Below are 20601 nucleotides of genomic sequence, written 5' to 3' on the forward strand. Positions count from 1 at the left end.
TTTACTTATAATCTGTGTGTAGATATCATTCCGCACATTTTACAAATGAGAAAACTGAGGCACAGGGAAATGAACTGGTTGGAATTTAAGTTCCGCTCGGTTTTGACATCGATTCACTCGCTTAACGGGACAAAGAGCAATCTCTCATTTGCTCTCAGGCCTCTCCCCAAGCTCCATTCCCGACTCACATGGATGCAACCTGTCCTCTTCTCTGGAGAGATCCAAGTTCACTCTGGCCCCGCCCCTGTGCGCTGGGCCCCGCCCCCATGGCGCAGCCCTAGCGAGATCATGAATATGCAAATAAGGGGGAGATATTTAAAGGCGCCGGCGCGAGGACCTGATCCCTTCCCGTGGTTGCCCGCCCCGTTCCGGTTTCCTGTACGCGGCCCGGCCCCTTTCGCCTGTGTCCATCACTCCGTACGGAGTTGCCGTCAGCATGACGGACAAACTGCCCTACAAAGTCGGTGAGTTCCAGGACATGCAGCAGGCCGCTTCTGCTCCTTGTTCTTTGGGGGCCTGTGCCGGCGACGGCCGGGGCGCTGACGCGAGGCGCTAAGGACCCCCTTGAATCGTTGGCTCGGCGCGATCCTGGGCGCGCGAGGCCGCTTGGGGGTTGGAGTTCTCGCGCGACGGCGAGCGGGTTGTCGGGGGTGGCCGCGGACTACTAGTTCCGGCATACCCCGCGGGGCCCAGTACCGCGGCGTGGACTGCGAGCCTCCAACCGGCGGCACGTTTCGCCCCGAGCCCGCTGGGGCTGGCGGGAAGTGCACACCTGGCCGGGGCCTGGGACTGCTGGCATCTGCCAGCGCCTACACGGGGCGGTCCAGATCCTGCCTCCCGAGCCTGGGCCGGCCCTTTGGCCAGCTGGGTGGTCCCGGACAGGTGCCCATCCTTCTCTGAGCTTCCTGCAGGGAAGGCGAGGGAACTGGAGCCCCAATAGGCGTGAGAGGCGAGGCCTGGAGAGCGAATCCAGGGCCGGCGCTGTACATTCACAGGGGACTTTGGGCTTGTTACTCAACTTCTGGGGTCACCCGCCTGGCCAACAGGAACAGTCCTGCAGAGAATCTCAAAGAAAATTTGGAGTGGTTAGAACAGTTCTTCTTGCTGTCCTATGGATTGAAGATGATACACTGACAGTTTAAATATCTTGGGCGTTTACTAGGGGATGGGCACCATCTTATATCTTTATCCTAGATTAATTCATTTTATTCACACGGCTTTTACTTTCTCATGTTACGATGAGTGTGCTAAGACACAGGAAATAAAGGTAACCTGCCTTCCTACAGCTGGGACCAAGTGGAGCAGGATATGCACTGTAGTCCTCTGAGCACACCTTCTCACCACTGCATATCAGAGAACACTTGGAACAACTAATGTTCTTGGAAAAAACCAGTTCATGCTGGCTAGCAGTTTTTGAAGTCAATTCAAGACACCATTAAACCTGGAGAAAGGCATCAACGTTTATGGAGCACTCGCTGTGTATCTGATGTTTTGCATGTGTTTACAGAACAATCACAGGTGGGTTGGATCCCGCTATAGTTTACAGAGAAAGCAGCTGAGGCTCCAACAGGAAGTGATTTGCAGAGATTCTGTGAAATACAGTTGACCTTTGAACAACAAGGGTCCATTATGTGTGGCTTTTTTCAATAAATACACAGTTTGTCCTTCATGTCTCTAGATTTGACATCTGCGGTATTTTCCATCAGTGGTTGGTTGAATCTGCTTATGTGGAAGGCCATATGCACTGTTCTGTGCCATTTATTTTTTAAAGGTTAAAAAAACTTGGCCGAACCGGTTTGGCTCAGTGGATAGAGCGTCGGCCTGCAGACTGAAGGGTCCCAGGTTCGATTCCGGTCAAGGGCATGTACCTTGGTTGCGGGCACATCCCCAGTGGGGGGCGTGCAGGAGGCAGCTGATCGATCTCTCTCATCGATGTTTCTAGCTCTCTATCCTTCTCCCTTCTCTGTAAAAAAATCAATAAAATATATTAAAAAAAAAAAAAAATTTGGTTGGCCGGAACCGGTTTGGCTCAGTGGATAGAGCGTCGGCCTGCGGACTGAAAGGTCCCGGATTCGATTCCGGTCAAGGGCATGTACCTGGGTTGCGGACACATCCCCAGTAGGGGATGTGCAGGAGGCAGCTGATCGATGTTTCTAATTCTCTATCTCTCTCCCTTCCTCTCTGTAAAAAATCAATAAAATATATTTTAAAAAAAAAAATCAATAAAAGATATTTTTTTAAAAAAATTTGGTTGGAAGGAGGGCACCTGTGCTGTGGTGTGTGTGTGTGTGTGTGTGTGTGTGTGTCCATGGCAAAAAAAAAAAAAAATTTTGGTTGGTTTTTAGGGAGAGAGAAACAGTGATTTGTTGTTCCACTGATTTGTGCATTCATTGGCTGCTGCTTGTACGTACCCTGACCAGAGATCGAACCCAAAACCTTGCTGTATAAGGATGATGCTCTAACCAACTGAGCTATCTGGGGAGGGCAGTTCTATGCCATTTTACATGAGGGATTGGAGCATCCATGGATTTTGGTATCCTCATGGGTGGGTCCTGGAACCAATCCCCTATGGATACCAAGGAAGATTGGAGTTTTGGAGGTGTCAAAAGTTATAGACAGATTTATTTTTATGTATTTATTTTTATGTTATTGATTTTAGGGAGAGGGAAGGGAGAGAAAGAGACATTGATTGCCTGCTTCCCACATGCACACTGACCAGGGATCGAACCTGTAACTTGGGCATGTGCCCTGACTGGGAATCAGCCTATGACCTTTTGGTGCACGGGATGATGCCCAACCGAGTCACATTGGACAGGGCCAGATTTAAAAAGAAAATTAATTGTGGGTTTTGTTTTGTTTTGTTTTTTTAATATATTTATTGATTTTTTACAGAGAGGAAGGGAGAGGGATAGAGAGCCAGAAACATCGATGAGAGAGAAACATCCATCAGCTGCCTCCTGCACACCCCCCACTGGGGATGTGCCGGAAACCAAGGTACATGCCCCTGACCGGAATCGAACCTGGGACCCTTGAGTCCGCAGGCTGACACTCTATCCACTGAGCCAAACTGGTCAGGGCTTGTTTTGTTTTTTACTTTAACGCAAAATCTTTATTTAGAACTTGTGTGTCACTGAGCAGGTCAGTCATCCTGAAATCACAAGTCTTTACATTATGCAGAGAAATACAAGAGTTCATTGCACCTTTTTTTTTTTTTCTAGGAAGGCAAATTTAAAAAAACTTTTTTAAAAATTGATTTCAGAGAGGAAGAGGGAGAGAGAGAAACATCAATGATGGGAGAGAATATTGATTGGCTGCCTCCTGCCCACCCCCTACTAGGGATTGAGCCTGGAACCCAAGCATGTGCCCTTGATCGGAATCGAACCTGGAACCCTCAGTCTGCAGGCTGACCCTCTATCCACTGAGCCAAACCGGCTAGGGCAGTAAGGCAAATATTCAAAAAATATGTTTTCATTGATTTTTAGAGAGGGGAAGAAAGAGGGATAGAAAGATAGAAACATCAATGATGAGAGAGAAACATCCATCAGCTGCCTCCTGCACGCTCCCTACTGGGGATCAAGCCCGAAACCCTGGCCTGTGCCCTGACCTGGAATTGGACTGGTGACCTCTTGGTTCATGGGTCAATGCTTCACCACTGGGCTTGCATAGATTTTTGAGTGGGGTCATTGCCCCTAATCCCTGTGTCGTTCAAGGGTCAATTGTAGTAGCTTATCAGTAGTAGATTATGAAGTAATGGCCAGAGTAGATGTCCCCATTTTATGGTGATGAAACTGAAGCCCAGAAAGGTTAAGTCAAGGTAACGTTAGTGGCAGAGTTGGAATAGAGGCTTGTCATGCTATGGAGAATCGATGGGTCAGGGTTGAGGGCATTGGGTTTTGTGGGAGGAGATAAGGCTACATTTGGAAGTGAGGGAGCTTGGATGGGATGGAGGAAGGAAGTCCCCATTGAGGAGGGCATACTGTGCTAGCCTTTGTCCATATGACATCTTTAATCCTCAGGACTCAGCAAGGTTGGGGATGATTATTCCTACTTTACAGATGAAGAAAGTGAGGCTCTGAGAGGGTCTTGCTATCCCTCTTGGCTTGTCCTGGCCAAGAGGTGTCCCTGCAACTTCAAGTTCTCAGCTCCTGTAGGACCAAAAGCCTCAGAGGTTGGAGCACCAGACCTTCCTGTGCCTTTGGAGTAGAGGGAAAACTGTGGGGCTGGCACAGCTGTCTTGAGGGCAGTGGAGTTATTTTTAGCTAGACGGACAGGTGGTGATAGAGTGGGTGGAGCTTAGCAGGATAGGACAGAACCCATTGTCCATTACTGCTGGGCGTCAGGAGCCTTGAAAGGCCTCTGGCGCTAGCTCTTTCTGGCCACCAGTCCCACCTCTGCCACTGATTGACTGTGGAACCTGCGGCAAACCCCTTTCTTGGTCTGTGCTGCGCCAGCGCGGCCATGGGTGAACCTGAGGGGCGGGGGGCGGGGGGCAGTGAAGGATTAGAAAAGACAGACAAGAGAAAAAAGCTGGGGCTAGGTGTGACGCTGCCCTCTGATTAGAGGAGTGCCACTGCCTGCAAGCCGAGTCTTTATTTTATAGCCAGATTCCACGAGGCAAAGTAAGGGTGTGGTTAAGATGTTTATAATGTTCTCGCGGGTTTCAAATCTTACTCAATTACATGCACCTGAATTCTATCAAGCCCACATCACTCAGCCTCTTGGGACCACAGGTTTGGACCATAAGGTCAAGCTTACAACTATAGCCTTTGACTATAATTGTGCTGGGACTTGCACGTGGCTTTGCCACGAGAGGATCGTGCCCTCTCATTAGTCTGAGGCTTGAACCTGTCCAAACACTGAAGCAGCTCTCCACATGGGTCCTTTTCTCATTGGTAAATGCTGGAAGTTGCACTGGGTTTAGATTTGTTTCTTTTTTGCCACCTTGTCTTGTGCCAGCTCCTTTCATGGACCTTCTCTCATTCAGTCCTAACAACAGATATGGTCAGTAAACATTTGCTGAACCCTTCTCTGTGCCAGGCCCTGCTGGGCACTGGACATGCAAAGGTGACTCAAGGATGAGGTTGGGACAGACATGCATACATTTAATATATTGTTGTCTCCATTTTATAAGTGAGGAGTCCCTCCCACTTCTTTCTCCACAGCCACCACCCCAGTTCTGGTCACTCTCCTCACAGCCTAGGTCTCTTGCTCCACATATACATGCAGCCATCAAAGGGGTCTTTTCTTTTTAAAAATATTTTTATTGATTTCAGAGAGAAAGGGAGAAGGAGAGAGAGAAACATCAATGATGAGAGAGAATCATTGATTGGCTGCTGCCTCCTGCACGCCCCACAACCTGGGCATGTGCCCTGACTGGGAATTGAACTGTGACTTCCTGGTTCATAGGTTGATGCTTAACCACTGAGCCATGCTGACTGGGCCACAGGGGTCTTTTCAAGAGACAAACTGGTCATGATACTTGCCCTTAAAACTCTGTAGGCTTGTCCCCTTACTGGGAATAAAATCCTGACTTATCTTACTCCCTCTACTAGAGTCATTCTGGTGCATTCCATTCCTCCAGTAGAGATATACCAAATTCTTTCCTGTTTCCAGGTTTTTGTTGAGCACCTACTGTTTTCCAGGTCTGTATCAGATGCTTGGGGAGGAACCATGCAGGCTAAGAGAACTTGGGCTAAAGCCCTGAGGAGGGAATGAGTTTAGATTGTCTGAAGACTGAAGACCAACAGTAAGCAGATCTATGTGGTTGAGAAGCTAGGGAGGAGGAGAAGGGGGAGGAGAGGTAGGAGAACAAAGGTGGGCAGTCATGTGGGTAGCACCCTCGGGCCATGTGAAGAGTTAAGATTTTATTAATGGACTAGAGGCCTGGTGCACAAAATCATGCACACTGAAAGGAAATTAATTAGAACTATTTTAGAGGCTGGGGAGGGTCTGTGGGAGGGCTTGCCCAGTCCCAATCGGCTGGACCTCAGCAGCAAGCTAACCTACCAATCAGAGCATCTGCCCCCTGATGGTCATTGTGCATCATAGCGAATGGTCAAACGGTCAGACACTTAGCATATTAGGCTTTTATATATAGAGAAGATAAGGGGAAGCCATTGGAAGTTTGTTTTTTACTTTAGCAGAAGAGTGGAGGTGATATAACTTAAATTTTATAAAGCATCTTCTGGCTTCTATAGGGAGAATAGTAGACCACTGAAGAGGCTTCTTCAGTGATCCAAGGTAGTAAGATGTGGTTGGATTGCTTATATATATATTTGTGATTTTGAGCCAACAATATGCTGATGGATTAGAAAAGGGTGAAAGGGGAAAAGAACCAAGAAGATTTTTGTCTGGAGTGGCTGATCGAATGGTATTTCATTTCCTAAAATGGGAAAATTGGGGGAAGGTGCGGAGTCATGAGAGTTCAAACTTGACACATAATAGATCTGATTGTGCATCTAAGTGGAGATATTCAGTAGGCAATTGGATTATATGAGTCTCCTAATCAGGGGAGAAGTTGGGCTGGAGATAAATACGTGGGAGTCACTGCTGTAGAGACGGTATTTAAAGGAAAAGGGAGAAGATGGAACCCTGAGGGCTTCCAACATTAGTCACTTAAAGGAAGAGGAGCCAGAAAAGTAGGAGGAAAAACACTGGACAGTTATAGAAGCCAAACAAAGAAAGGGTTTCAGAAGGAAGGAGTAATTAGTGGGATCAGTGCTGCAGGGAGAAACATGAACGTAGATAATTGACTATTAGATGTGGGAATCAGGCTGGTCTTGAGAGACCTTGAGAAGAGCAGTATCCATGCAATAGTGAAGTCTCAAGGACATGGGTTTAACTATGGTGGGAGTTTTGCCATGAGTTATCAGAGGACAGAAGGGTAGAAGGGACAGCAAAATCTTAAACTGTGGGAGGAAGAAATTGAGAACATGAAGGCAAACTATGAGGGGCAGTGGAAACTGGTAGCATTAGAGGTTCAGACCTGACTGGCCGTGGCTTTACTAGCGTTGGGGCTGTAGAGGGAGAAGATTGGAAAGATGGGACATAGTCAGAGTCATCAATATTCTAGGGAGGAGTATCATTGGTGATGGGCGGCCAAGGTGGGCAGGGTGGGCAGGGGGAGGGTGTGTGTGTTGAGGCCCAGTAGAAGTAGTCCCTCCCATGGAGGAGGAATATTTCATCTTTGAATTGTACAGCAGGAAGCAGACTGACTTAGTTTTATTATTTGTTATTACCCCCTTGGGCCGCGGTCAGCAAACCGCGGCTCGGTTTGCCGAGCCGCAGTTTGCTGACCACTGCCCTTGGGTAATTGACAGGATCTAAGCTTCCCTAAAGATAATAATCACCAGCAGTCCCAGGCCCCATCCTAGATCTATTGAATCTGATTTTCCAGGAGAGATTTATAAGCATGACAGATAACTTTTACAAGGGAAGGGACTGACCTTCGGAATGGGCTACTATGGCGCGGGTAGGGAGGGTGAGATTATTAGAAGAATATTGAGATAGTGAGAGGGCTCAGAATAGTATTCTTTTTTCCTGCCTGAGAATTTGGACAAATTTGAGACATTTGGGGTGGCAGATAGAAGCCAAAATACAACTTTCATTACTAACATTGAAGCCAGAGGATGTAGATAAGCATTGAAGAACAAGGAGGTTCATGCGTACCTGCTAACTGAACCCCCAAATTCAGTTACATATCTGTTACAGGCAAGGTGGGCCTGGATAGGTCTGTGTGTGGAAGAAATGCTTCCTGCAAGCAAGGGGGCTCCTGCTTGCTTGCAAAAGAAGGGAGAGCTGAGCCCTGGTTAGTATGGCTTAGTTAGTTGGGCATCTTCCTGTGTACCGAAAGGTTGCCAGTTTGACTCACAGTCAGTGCACATCCCCGATACGGGGCGTGCAGGAGGCAGCCAACCAATGTTTCTCTCTCACATCAGTTTCTCTCCCCGTCCCTTTCTCTCTCTGTAAATATCAATAAAAATCTTTTTAAAAAAGTATTTAAAAAAAAGGGAGAGCTGAACTGTACATGCCCAATTTATTCCTCTCAAGTTTACTAATCAGACAAGTCACTCCACCTCCCCTGGGGCAGAAAGGAGCCAAGAGTGTCACACAGATGAATTCTCTCCATGTGGAAACATCAGGAGTGGGGAAAAAGCATTTTCATATCTTAAGGAAAATCAAAGAACTGTGTCAAATGCAAGGTGTTAGGTAGTATCATTTGAGTATGAAGTCAGCAAGAGTGATGACTTGGAAGATGGACCGTCAACCAGGAGCTAACATCTTAGGGAATGAAAAAGTTGGTAGGTGGCAGCAAAAAAGGTAGTGGGAAGTATATATACATATATATAGGCTGACAGCTATTTTTCAAGGGGCACTTCCCTGTGTTATTTACACACTAGAGGCCCAGCATGCGATTGAAATTGCGTGAGGAGGCGCTCCACGGGCCGCTGCAGAAGTTAGGCTGGATCCACGCCACGGGCGGCTGGGAACCAGGCGGCTGGGACCCGTGCCTGACGTCCGTCCCAGGCCCCTCCTGCCCCCCTGCCTGTGTCCGCTCCAGGGCTGCCCAAGCTGGTGCGGCAGGCCCCCCTGTGTCTGTCTCTGCTCTAGGCCTCACCTGCGTGTGCAACCTCCTCCTGTCTGGTCGTGCCCTGTTACGGTGTCCCGGCCTAATTTGCATATTACCTGCATATATATATATATATATATATACACACACACACACACACACACACACACACACACACACATATATATACACACACATATATATATATACACACACACACACATACATACACATACATACTTGTGTGATTCTTTGATTAAATATACTTTCCCACAGATTATAAGTTGAGGTTAGGCAGGGACCATGCCTTTCTGTTTTGACTGCCTCAGCTCCATAAATTCTTGTTGAATGAGTGACAGAGTCAGTGACCAGATTGCTCAGACTAATGTTTCAAGTCCACACGTGGATGAGTGACCAGTGGCATGCTTCCTGGCTGGTGGGATGAGCCGCTCATGGAACTCCCATCCATCCTCTCTCTGCAGCTGACATCAGCCTGGCCTCCTGGGGACGCAAGGCCCTGGACATTGCGGAGAACGAGATGCCGGGCCTGATGCGCATGCGGGAGATGTACTCAGCTTCCAAGCCACTGAAGGGTGCCCGCATCGCCGGCTGCCTGCACATGACCGTCGAGACAGCCGTCCTCATTGAGACCCTTGTTGCCCTGGGTGCTGAGGTGAGCTCTGCAGCTATTCTGTGTGAAGTGGGAAATCCAGTGTGGTGCCCCCTCATGTCCAGCTGGGGCGCCAGCCTTGTCACAGTGCCATCACTTTTGTGGTGACTGGTGTGCAAATTTTTTTTCTGACTGGGAAGATAGCATTAAACTGCCCTCAATTCACATCCTCCTGACTAAGGAGCTCTGCTAGAAAAATTCAACTCCAGTGTCCAACTGATTCATGGAAGGACTGGCTCTCATTGGCCCTCCTAGGGTCATGTGCCTGCCCTGGGCCAATCATGGCTGCCAGAAGGATGATGTGCTCTGATTGGTTCAGCCTGGGTCATGTGTACCTGATTGATAGCTCTTCTAACCTCTTTAGGAGTCTTGGAACAAGATAATGCTTCTCCAAAAGAGGGCAGGAGAGCAGCCAAAACCAACAGATTACATTAGACTCAGTCCTTGTACTTTTTTCTTTTAAACATTCACACTCTGATTTTAGAGCTTTAAGTACTATCTACATCAGTGGTTCTCAACCTTCTGGCCCTTTAAATACAGTTCCTCATGTTGTGTCACAACTATAAAATTATTTTTGTTGCTACTTCATAACTGTAATGTTGCTACTGTTATGAATCGTAATGTAAATATCTGATATGCAGGATGGTCTTAGGCGACCTCTGTGAAAGAATTGTTCGACCGCCAAAGGAGTCATGACCCACAGGTTGAGAACCACTGATCTACATGGTGATGACTCAGATAACTGTACCAGCCTAGATTTTCCTCCACTCCCACCCCGCACCTTGAGATTTGTATATTCAGCAGCTGTGTGCGTCTCCACTTGGAGAGCTAATAGACATAACAACCTCAACATATCCAAACAAACTCATGATTTCTTGTGCGCCCCTCCCTCACCCCTTTCTGCAGTCTTCCTCACATAAGCAAATGGGAATTCAAGAACCTGGGGTCATCCCTGACTCCACTTCGTCTCTCACTCCAACAACTAATTCTACAGCAAATCGGTTCAGCTCAGCCTTCAAAAGATACCTATTATCACCTCCACTGCTACTGTTAAATCTCTTGCCTGACCTCTTAACAACAGCTTTTTCACTCCTCTCCTTGCTTCCTTGTGGAGCCCTTTCTCTTCCACATAGCACCAGAGTGCTGTTTTAAAACGTAAGTTAGGTCTTGTCACTGCTCTGGCTCCTATTCACTTACCAGGTCCACCACTCTGTGGTCTCAGAGCTGGCTGGGCCTAGATCATACAGTAAGCTTCTCACTTTTAGCACCAGGGCTTTTCCTTATCCCTGTCCAATGACCCTGGTGTTACTGTGACCACATAGCCATGTCTTACTGGCTCTTCTAGGTGCAGTGGTCCAGCTGCAACATCTTCTCCACCCAGGATCATGCAGCAGCTGCCATTGCCAAGGCCGGCATTCCGGGTGAGTCCTGCTTGCTGCTGGGGGATGTGGGAATGCATGAAGGGGCTCTTGCTTCTCCGTGTTCGCTTCCTGGCTCCTACAGTGACAGAATTCCCTGCGGCTGGGGAGGGGAGTCATGGTCACACAGTCCTAGCCTAATGTCCCATAGGAAAGAGCTGTTTTATTCTCTATAATTCTATGGGAGGTACTTAGTGTCCCAACTTGTCTTGTGATCAAGGGCAGGATCTTGTGTTTGGGAACCACTTGGTATAGAAGAGGGGAAGTTCCTTAAAAAAAGGATGTGGAGGAAAAGAGAAAGGATGTAGGGCCCGGCCAATATAGCTCAGTGGTTGAGCATCAACCCATGCACCAAGAGGTCACTAGTTTGATTCCCAGTCAGAGCACATGCCTGGGTTGCAGGCTTGGTCCCCAGTGGGGGAAGTGTAGGAGGCAGCTGATCGATGTTTCTATCTCTCCCTCTTCTTCCCTCTCTCTCTCAAAATCATTAAAAACATTTTTTAAAAAAGGGTGGATGTGGGTCTGTTTCCAAAAAGAATCGGGAGGAATACTGGTCAGAAAAGGAGCTCTAGAGGGTCATTGCCTAGGGTCTGTGGAAGGACCAAAAATAAGAGGAAGAGCTTTCATGAGCTGCTGGCGAAATGGCATGTCAGCCTCCGCCTGTGGAGGGGAGTGGTTAGCTCTGATGGTGATTCAGTAGGACATTCATGAGTCCTCACTAGCCTCAGGTGCAGGGGAAAGGGTCAGGAGGCTCCCTCCAGCGACTGACCAGGGCTGGATAGACATGTCTCCCATTGCTCAGCCATGGTTGGGCTTTGTGCCCCTTTTCTGGGAAATTCTTTGTCTTCAGGACCATTGTCTGCCTCAGATAGACAGAGGCAGCCTGCCCTGCTTGGCCAGTGGTCTTTTCTCATAGGTGGTTCATGAGAGCCCCACATATGTGTCCCAGTCATATAATCTGATGGGAGGAGCCTGGACTTGTGCTAATGTCTGGCACAGAAAAAGCACTATATACATAATAACTGCTATTAGTAATTTTTTGGCCAGACTTTGCCTGAGACCATCCATCGAGACTGTTGGGCCCTCAAGTCCTTTTAGTGCAGAACAATTCTTGGATCTTGCCTTGTGGGTCCACATAAATATGGCTCCCTGTCTCTGCAGCACCTCGTCCCAGCACTTTTGGTGGGGTTCTGGTCATTAGGGGTTGATGCCCCTATCCTTGGGGTCTACACAGAAGAGAGTAGGAAAGTAAATAATTCATCCCAGTTACCTGTATCTGGCCTCCAGCTTACTTAATCCATTTACAGATGAGGAAACAGGCTCAGAGAAGTGAAGTGATTTGCCCAAAGTCACACAGCTGGCAAGTGCAGAGTCAGGATTTGAACTCAGATCTCTGTGACCCCAAGTTGTGTTCTTATTACCGCTGAGTTCTCAGAGGGGCTGGGCATGGGAATTAGGAAGGAGATAGTTTGGCTCTGCTCAGGTAGTTTCCTGGAGTGGGTTCTAATGGGGAAACAGACACTGATGTGCCATTCACCCTCCAGTGTATGCCTGGAAGGGTGAAACAGATGAGGAGTACCTGTGGTGCATTGAGCAGACTCTGTACTTCAAGGATGGGCCTCTCAACATGATTCTGGATGATGGTGGTGATCTCACCAACCTTATCCACACCAAGTATCCACAGCTCTTGTCAGGTGAGTAGAGTGGGTGGGCTTGGTGCTTGCCTATGTGAATGCTGCAGGCTGATAGGATTTCCAGCACCTCAAGCAGCAGATTCTGTGGAAGATGGGAGGACGGCAGGTTTCTACAGGCGTGCTGGGGCCTGACCTGACTTCTGCCAGGGTGGCTGAGGGGCTGGGGGCGGTCTGGCTGAGATGATGGTCCAAGAGCAAGCATAAGCCAGGTCTGTGAATGAGTCAGATTTTTTAAGCAGGGTAAAGAGGAAAGTGGGGTGAGGGAGGAAAGGGCTGACTCTTCAGAAAACAGAAAGAAGCCAACCTGGTTGGTAGCTTCCTTCCCTGGGAGAGGGAGTATTACAGGAGTGGCTAGAGCTCTAGTAAAGGCCAGATGTATGAGTATTAATAGGTTAAGATAAAAGAATTTAGCTTGATCCTGAGAGCAAATGGAAATAATTGGAGGGTTTTGAAAAGATTTCTCTGAAAACGTACATGCCTGCTGTGTAGAGGATGGGTTGTGGCTGGGAGGTCAGGTGAGTGATGGTGGTAGGGACTAGGACAGTGGCAGTGGAATGGAGAGTAGTAGGGGAATGGAGTGGCCTGGTAGTGGTGGTGACTCCTCCCTCTTGCTGGCCTGGATGATTGGGTGGACTGTGTTATCAGTCAGAGATGTGAATCCAGAAAGAGGAGTGGTTTGTGGGGGGGCAAAGATGAGGAATTTGAGTGAGTTCATGTAATCGGCTCTTGAGGCTTCATTCCAGAGCCACCCTCACCCCCCCAGCCAATCCCTTAGGTAACCCCTTCCTGGCCTGAGGCTTACCCCTTCCTTTCATGTTCAGGCATCCGAGGCATCTCCGAGGAGACCACAACAGGGGTCCACAACCTGTACAAGATGATGGCCAACGGGATCCTGAAGGTTCCTGCCATCAACGTCAATGACTCCGTCACAAAGGTGAGCCTTGGGGCAATGACAGTTCCAGTTGTTGGCTCCCAGTGCAGCTTGGGAGTAGGCCCCTGAGGAAGGACCCCTGGGAAGGCTGCAGGCTAGGGACTTGAAGGCCTCATTTGAGGGGAGGAAGGAGATTGCAGACTGAGGGTAATTAGTGTATTAAAGAGGTGAAGAACTATACAGTGAGAGCTGGGCATCAAGAGCTTTAAAGTGAAGCAGATTCTTTGGGCAATCTCTTTTAGTAACTGATCCTGGAGAAGCCTTCTGGACCAGCAGAGAAAGGCTAGCACGGTCTTAGGGCTGTCACAGGTTATTCCACAGGGCAGAAAGCAGGGTGAGAGGCATATGAGGGCATTAGCTGGTGGAGGAGAGTCATAGATGATCAGCCCAAGGTCCATCAGGCCAAGATGCTGAGAGAGGGTCTGAGGCCATAGGGCCTTGCTTGCTTCCATTGCCCCCATACCCCCTCTCCTTTCAGAGCAAATTTGACAACCTCTATGGCTGCCGGGAGTCCCTCATAGATGGCATCAAGCGGGCCACAGACGTGATGATTGCGGGCAAGGTGGCTGTGGTAGCGGGATATGGCGACGTGGGCAAGGGTTGTGCCCAGGCCCTGAAGGGTTTTGGGGCCCGAGTCATCATCACCGAGATTGACCCCATCAATGCACTGCAGGCTGCCATGGAGGGTACGATAGGGCGAGGGTTGGCTGTCAGTCACTGGGGCCAGAGGAAAGGCAAGGTCACCCTGGATGACCCATGGCCACTGTCTGCACAGGCTATGAGGTGACTACCATGGACGAGGCTTGTCAGGAGGGCAACATATTTGTCACCACCACAGGCTGTATTGACATCATCCTTGGCAGGTAGGGATCCCGGGGAGTGAGAGAAGGGGCTGGGTTGGGGCTGCTCTTTGTTCCTGATGGTCTCCCATGGATTTGGGCTTCCCATAGGCACTTTGAGCAGATGAAGGATGATGCCATCGTATGTAACATTGGACACTTTGACGTGGAGATTGATGTCAAGTGGCTGAATGATAACGCTGTGGAGAAAGTGAACATCAAGCCCCAGGTGCGGAGCCCCAGCCCTTCCAGCAGGGTGGGCAGATGGAGGGCCGAGGGGGGGCATGCTCATGGGCTGCCCAAGGGAGGGCAGATGAGGAAGCTCTGGCAACCTGGGCAACAGGATGGGAAGAAGGGGGCCTGGTTTCAGGGCTACCTAAATCAGCATCTCGGAGTTAGGACAAGGCATCCCATTTTTCAAAGATCCCAAGATGATTCTGATGTGCAGCCAAGGTTTAGCACCACTACATTCAGCTTTTACTGAGTATGGTGATTAAGAACATGGGGTCTGTCCTCAGACTGCCCGGGCTCAAATTGCAGCTACTTGTTAGTGTGGCCTCTGGACAATTTAACCCTTTAAACTTTAGTTTCTTTATCTGTGGAATGGGGATAATAGTAGTACTTAAATCATAGGGTTGTTATTAGTCGCATGTATATATACATATAGTTATGTGTATGCTCTTAGTTCAGGGCACATGCCAATAAGAGAAATAATATTAACAATAGCAACATTACCTAATACTTACCGAGTACTTACTATGTGCCAAGCCATGTGTCAAGTGCTTTACATGTGTCAGTTCATTAAATACTCACAGCAGATCTGTAAGGTCTGTAGCTCAGAGCTGCTTGATAAATATTGTCTGTTATTATTAATTGAGTGTGTCACGGCTTGTGCTAGAGGTTGTCCTAGGGTACCTAGGCCCTTCACAGGTGCTGTTGGAGGCAGGTAGGCCTGCTGGGCAAGGGGGTAGGATGAGGCAAGGGTGGACATTAGGAGCATTACCAGCCCTCACTAGTACTCTGCCCACTTGCAGGTGGATCGCTACCGGTTGAAGAACGGGCGCAGAATCATCATTCTGGCCGAGGGCCGGCTGGTCAACCTGGGCTGTGCGATGGGTCACCCCAGCTTCGTGATGAGCAACTCCTTCACCAACCAGGTGCTGGCGCAGATTGAACTGTGGACCCATCCAGACAAGTACCCCGTTGGGGTTCACTTCCTGCCCAAGAAGGTGGGTACCCACCTCCAACCCAGGCCAAGGGTCATATATCCAACCCTGGGCTCCTCACACAAGACTTTCCAGAGTTCACCTGAGAGGTCCACAGGGCAGAAAGCATTTTCTTCATTTAGCAGAGGAGGGAACTCAGGCCCAAAGTAGAGAATGACTCCCATTCTGTACTGGGTGATGAGAAGAGCATGGGCTTTATAGTGAGACCCACCCAGGTTTGAATCTAAGCCTTACCACTTAGCAGCTGTATAACTGGGGCAAGTTACTTAACTTCTTTGTGCTTCTATTTCCTCCTCTGTAAAATGAAGTTAATACTACCTCCTTTAAGGATTGTGAGGATTTCCTTAGATCAGGGGTCACAAACCCATATGCCCTTAGGGATTGGCAGGTAAATGAGTGAATTGGGCTGGGTGGAGACTAACAGAAGAGTACATGCCCAGTGAAGGGGTCAGCTGTCATTAACCTGGAACACAGGCCCATTGGACCAGGGCTCCTGACATTTCAAGAGAAGCCAGATATTAAAATCTTCGTATGAAATACTCAATTTTTAAATATAGGCAACTTGTTAACAGTTTTTAAAAATAATCAGGTGGGTCAACTTAGACATGTGTATAAGCCAAAAATGCAGGCTGTAGGATTGTGGCCTTGGAATGAAATGATACCACTAACACTGAGTATAGCTCTGACATGCTATGGGAGTGTGGTCAAGGTAACCATGACAAGGAGGTCTTCTCATATCAAACCCAGTGCTTATCCTAACACCCTATACACTGCATACCCCCAAGGATCAGAATTCTATGTTTTAGTCCCAGCCTTTTTTTTCCAGTGTCATGGTTGAACTTGGCTTTGCCACTTAGCCTCTCTGGGCCTCAGTTTCCCTAACAGCTAAATAGTAAGAGTAACTCTTGCTCGTCTAGCATTTGATAATGAGGAAGCTTTGATGAAGTCTTCATACCACTCCTCCACCCATTGAAAGGCTGGTTCTGCCAAGTGAAGTAGGAAGAAGCCTGGGTGCCCTCTCGAGGCCTCAGGCATTTGCCCCCAGAGCATCTGCCCCGAGCCAGCCACCTCCTTTCCACCTAGTCTTCCTTGGGTACCTCCCTTGGACCAGATGTTTTACCCATAAGGGCCTTGAGAGCTATCCTGTTCTATGCAGCCTGCCAGGTCCCCAGCCTTGTTATGGGGCTTAAAAAGTCTGATTTGACCTCCATCTGATCCCAGTTGGAATAAATATGATTAATGGTGAGAAATTGAACAGGCCTTAAAATGAGGTCAGGGTTGGAATTAAAAAGTCAAAGATCTCATCTCCTACCCCAGCACATGGCCCCTTCCTTACCTCCTTTATTATGGCCAAGACATGGACGGGGGACAAGACATCCTTGGCTTCAGGTCTCACATATAATGTATAGACAATGACAGAGAGCAGCCACCATTTATTAAGGTATCTACTTGCACCAAGAACTCTAGCATTGATCTTTGTGATAGCCATGAGAGATCCATCCTACAAATGAGGACACTAAGGTTCAGAGATTGACTTGTTCTCACAATTGTCAAGTACTGGGCCAGGAGTAGAACCCAGCTCTACTGTCTGTCAAAGTTAAGCATGATGATGCACTGCCTTCTGGGTGTGGGTTAAGGGAGAAGGAAGAAGTGTATTCGGGTTAGGCCAGGCCAAGTATAGGGAGTAGTCATTGTGTACTCTGAGAGAGAGACCTCCATTCTGCTTCCAGAATTAACATGGACTTGGGGCTGGGCTCTGCTAATGCCTTGCCTGCCTCTCCCCAGTATCTTCTTCTGATAAATAAAAGAGTAAATACTGCCCTCCTTAAGGGTATTTGTGAGGCTCTAGTGAGACAATGGATATGAAACCACTTTGACATGTAAAAGTTGTAGGGGTTGGGCTGTAGTTCCAAGGCCATTGTGTCATCATGGGGTGGGACTTGGGGCATTAGGGATAGAGAGAAGCCCTACCCAGAGCAGAAAGCTGAGTAAGTGACACCACACACTCAGAGTTGACCTTTCTCTAAGTGCCCTTCTTTTCAGACTCCTTTATGCATTTCAGCATTGGTCAGACTTAGAAATTGGCTTTATTTAGCTTCTGTCTTCCTTGGTTTCTGTTCCATCTCTTCAAAGATGCCTTGAAGGCCATAAGTTGAGATGTTTGAGATAAGTTTTGAGGTTTTAGAACCAGATAGACTTGGGTTCAAATCCTAGCTCTATTAATATCTAACTGTGTGACCTTGGGCAAGTCATTTCTCCTTTCTGAGCCTTGATTTCTACATTTGTGAAAGGAGGATGGCAATTTTTTATTAGGATCCTTTTGGTGGCAAGTGGTAGAAACCCTGTTTAAACTGGTGTGTTAGTTATCTATTGCTATATAACAACTTGACCCCAAAACTTATTGTTTAAAACAATAAACACTTATTATTTTAGTTTTTGTGGGTCAGGAATTTGAGAGCACCTTAGTGGGATGCTTCTGATTTGAGGTCCTTCATGAGGTTGCAGTCCTATCTGAAGGCTAGACTGGGGCTGGAAGATCCACTTCACTGTTGGCAGGAGGTCGCATTTCCTAGGACATTGGAATCTCCATAGGGCTACCTAAGTGTCCTCAGGAGATGGCAGCTGGCCTTTCCCCAGAGTTTGGTCCAGGAGAGCAAAGGAAGTAGCTGCAGTGTCTTTTAGAACCTAGTCTCCAAGTCATATACCATCACTTCTGCTTTTTTCTATTCATTAGAAGTGAGTCACTCAAGGGGTGAGCAGTTAGGTGCCACCTCCCGAAAGGAGTATTATGAATTCCTAGACAAAGAATTTAAGGACATACTTTAAAGTAACCACAACCAATTTAATCTAAAAAGAAACTCTATTGGTTGTAATGGGTGGGGCAAAAGTAGATTTACAGTTGTCCAAATGAAAAATAATACAATAATTAATAAATGATAATATAAGAATAAACTCTTTTTCATGTACTCACAACTGTAAATATACTTTTGTCCCACCCTGTATAAAGGAGGAGTCCAAGATTCAGACAGTGGACCCAGGGATTCAGTATTATTAGAGCTCTGTGTTTCTCTGTTTTGGCTCTTTTTTTTTCTTTACATTCACTTCACTTGTCAAATAGACTTACCACTAGCAAACTGAGACTGATACCCTCCCTGTTTAGAAATCCCAGTGAAATTGGAGAGACCCGTCTCTACCTGTTATGGAAAATGTTCTGTCCCTAGATATATTCCAGAGAAGCATTTTGGTTAGCTACTTGGGTTGGTGGAAGGTGGGAAAGGAGATGTAATTGATGGTCCCACCAGGTTACTTGGAGGGGAGGATGTATCACACGGTTCCCTCTTGAGGAAGGGGAGTGGGCAGTCAAAAACAGCACATCCACTGAGCCTGACCGAAGATAGGATGAGGTAATATGTGTCACGCATGGCAGGTACCTCAACACAACAGTTCTTGCCTCCATTGGCAGCTGGATGCAGGTAAGAGGTTCCAGAGCATGGTACTGACTCCACGTCTTCCTGTGTTTCTCCCCAGTTGGATGAAGCAGTAGCTGAAGCCCACCTGCGAAAGCTGAATGTGAAACTGACCAAGCTGACTGAGAAGCAGTCCCAGTACCTGGGCCTGCCCCGTGATGGCCCCTTCAAGGCCGATCACTATCGGTACTGAGAACCAGACCTGCCCTTTTGCCTTCTAGCTGCTGTCCTTGCCCATGTCCCACCTCTTCTCCTCAAGAGCAAATGGCACCAGTTTTGAGAGTGATTTGTTAATGTCCCCCATCGACTCCCTGGGGCTGGTTACTCCGTCTTTGGCCTCCACTATGTCCCTCATACTGTTCCTTGTGTGGGAGAGGGAATTGAGAAGCCCCTCCTCAACTATGGTCACAGTGGAGATACATAGGAGATACCCACAGGGAACCATGAGCTCAGGGGTTTTAGAACTGCTCACTCAGCCAGTCCTTCCTTAGGCTGGAAGTTGGAAGTGATGTTGATAACACCTGTGCACTTTACTATCTAAGCCCTCACCTGCCCTATGGATGTTGTGTCTATACTTTTGATTCACAGGTTCACTGTTCCTCAGCCCATGACAAATGAGAAGAAGCTATATCAATAGGCGGGGAGGAACTGCTGGAGTTCGAATGCTCCTGAGAGCCTGGCTTAGTGCTGGGCATTCTCTTACACCTCAGAACAATGAGGTTGGTACTTTCAGTCCCTATTTTACAGGGGTTATAAAATACAGTTATTGGACAGCCAAGAAAGGACAAGAGAAGTGACAGCCAGAGGTTGAGAGGGGCCAGAGAATCTTAAAAGCAGGCATAGCTCTGCCACCACTTTGTAATGGTTCCTTATCACAATCCTAGGTCAAAAAAATAAATTTTGTTTATGTTTATATAATGTTAGAGCAAGAAGGTAAATAAAAATTTTGGTGCCTAAAATAATTTTGAGCCTTTATTATGTAGACTATAGGCCCGGTGCACGAATTCGTGCAACAGTGGGGTCCCTTGGCTTGGCTCTCTGACATTCCCCAAAGGGTTCTGGATTGCGAGAAGGCACAGGCCAGGCCGAGGGACCCCACCTGTGCACAATCAGAGCTGGGGAGGGATGTGGGAGGTTGGCCAGCCAGAGAGGGACCGCGAGAGGGCTCCAGGGGGTGTCCGGCCCATCTCGATCAGGAGCTTAGCAAGCTAACCTGGTCAGTGTCTGCCCCCTGGTGGTGAGTGAACATCATAGCAAGCTGTGGAGCAGCCTTAGCATATCATTAGCATATTATGCTTTGATTGGTTGAACACACAACCGGACAACCAGACTCAGCATATTAGGCTTTTATTATATAGGGCTAGAGGCCCGGTGCACAAAAATTTGTGCACTCGGGGGGAGTCCCTCAGCCCGGCCTGTACCCTCTCACAGTCTGGGACCCCTTGGGGGATGACCACCTGCTGGTTTAGGCTGGCTCCCTGGGGGGATTGGGCCTAAGCTGGCAGTCAGACATCCCTCTGGCAGCCCAGGAGCCCTTGGGGGATGTCCACTTGCCAGCAGGGAACGGGCCTAAGCTGCAGTTGGACATCCTTAGCGCTGCTGAGGAGGCGGAAGAGGCTCCCACCACCACTGCTGTACTGGCAGCTGTCAGCCTGACTTGTGGCTGAGCAAAGCTCCCCCTGTGGGAGTGCACTGACCACCAGGGGGCAGCTCCTGCATTGAGCGTCTGCCCCCTGGTGGTCAGTGTGTGTCATAGTGACCAGTCATTCCCAGTCGTTCTGCTGTTA

At 48.2% G+C, this 20601-nt stretch overlaps 1 protein-coding gene across 2 annotated transcripts; it reads left to right on the plus strand.

The window, feature by feature from the left end:
- Window positions 1-310: 310 nt before the first annotated feature.
- On the plus strand, window positions 311-19776 carry AHCY (adenosylhomocysteinase). Of its 2 annotated transcripts, XM_036322723.1 has the most exons (11): window positions 325-464; window positions 1287-1518; window positions 9052-9242; window positions 10585-10660; window positions 12202-12351; window positions 13173-13285; window positions 13761-13968; window positions 14058-14145; window positions 14233-14350; window positions 15156-15350; window positions 18876-19013. In XM_036322723.1, exons 3-11 carry the CDS (start codon window positions 9108-9110, stop codon window positions 19005-19007), a joined length of 1215 nt encoding a protein of 404 aa, XP_036178616.1. In that variant the 5' UTR covers window positions 325-464; window positions 1287-1518; window positions 9052-9107; the 3' UTR covers window positions 19008-19013. The 2 variants fall into 2 exon arrangements, with proteins under 2 accessions (XP_036178615.1, XP_036178616.1); XM_036322722.1 differs by lacking the exon at window positions 1287-1518 and having other exon boundaries at window positions 311-464; window positions 18876-19776.
- Window positions 19777-20601: the final 825 nt, after the last annotated feature.

Source organism: Myotis myotis, unplaced genomic scaffold (assembly GCF_014108235.1).
Source record: "Myotis myotis isolate mMyoMyo1 unplaced genomic scaffold, mMyoMyo1.p scaffold_m19_p_9, whole genome shotgun sequence".
In the NCBI taxonomy this organism is placed as follows: domain Eukaryota; kingdom Metazoa; phylum Chordata; class Mammalia; order Chiroptera; family Vespertilionidae; genus Myotis; species Myotis myotis.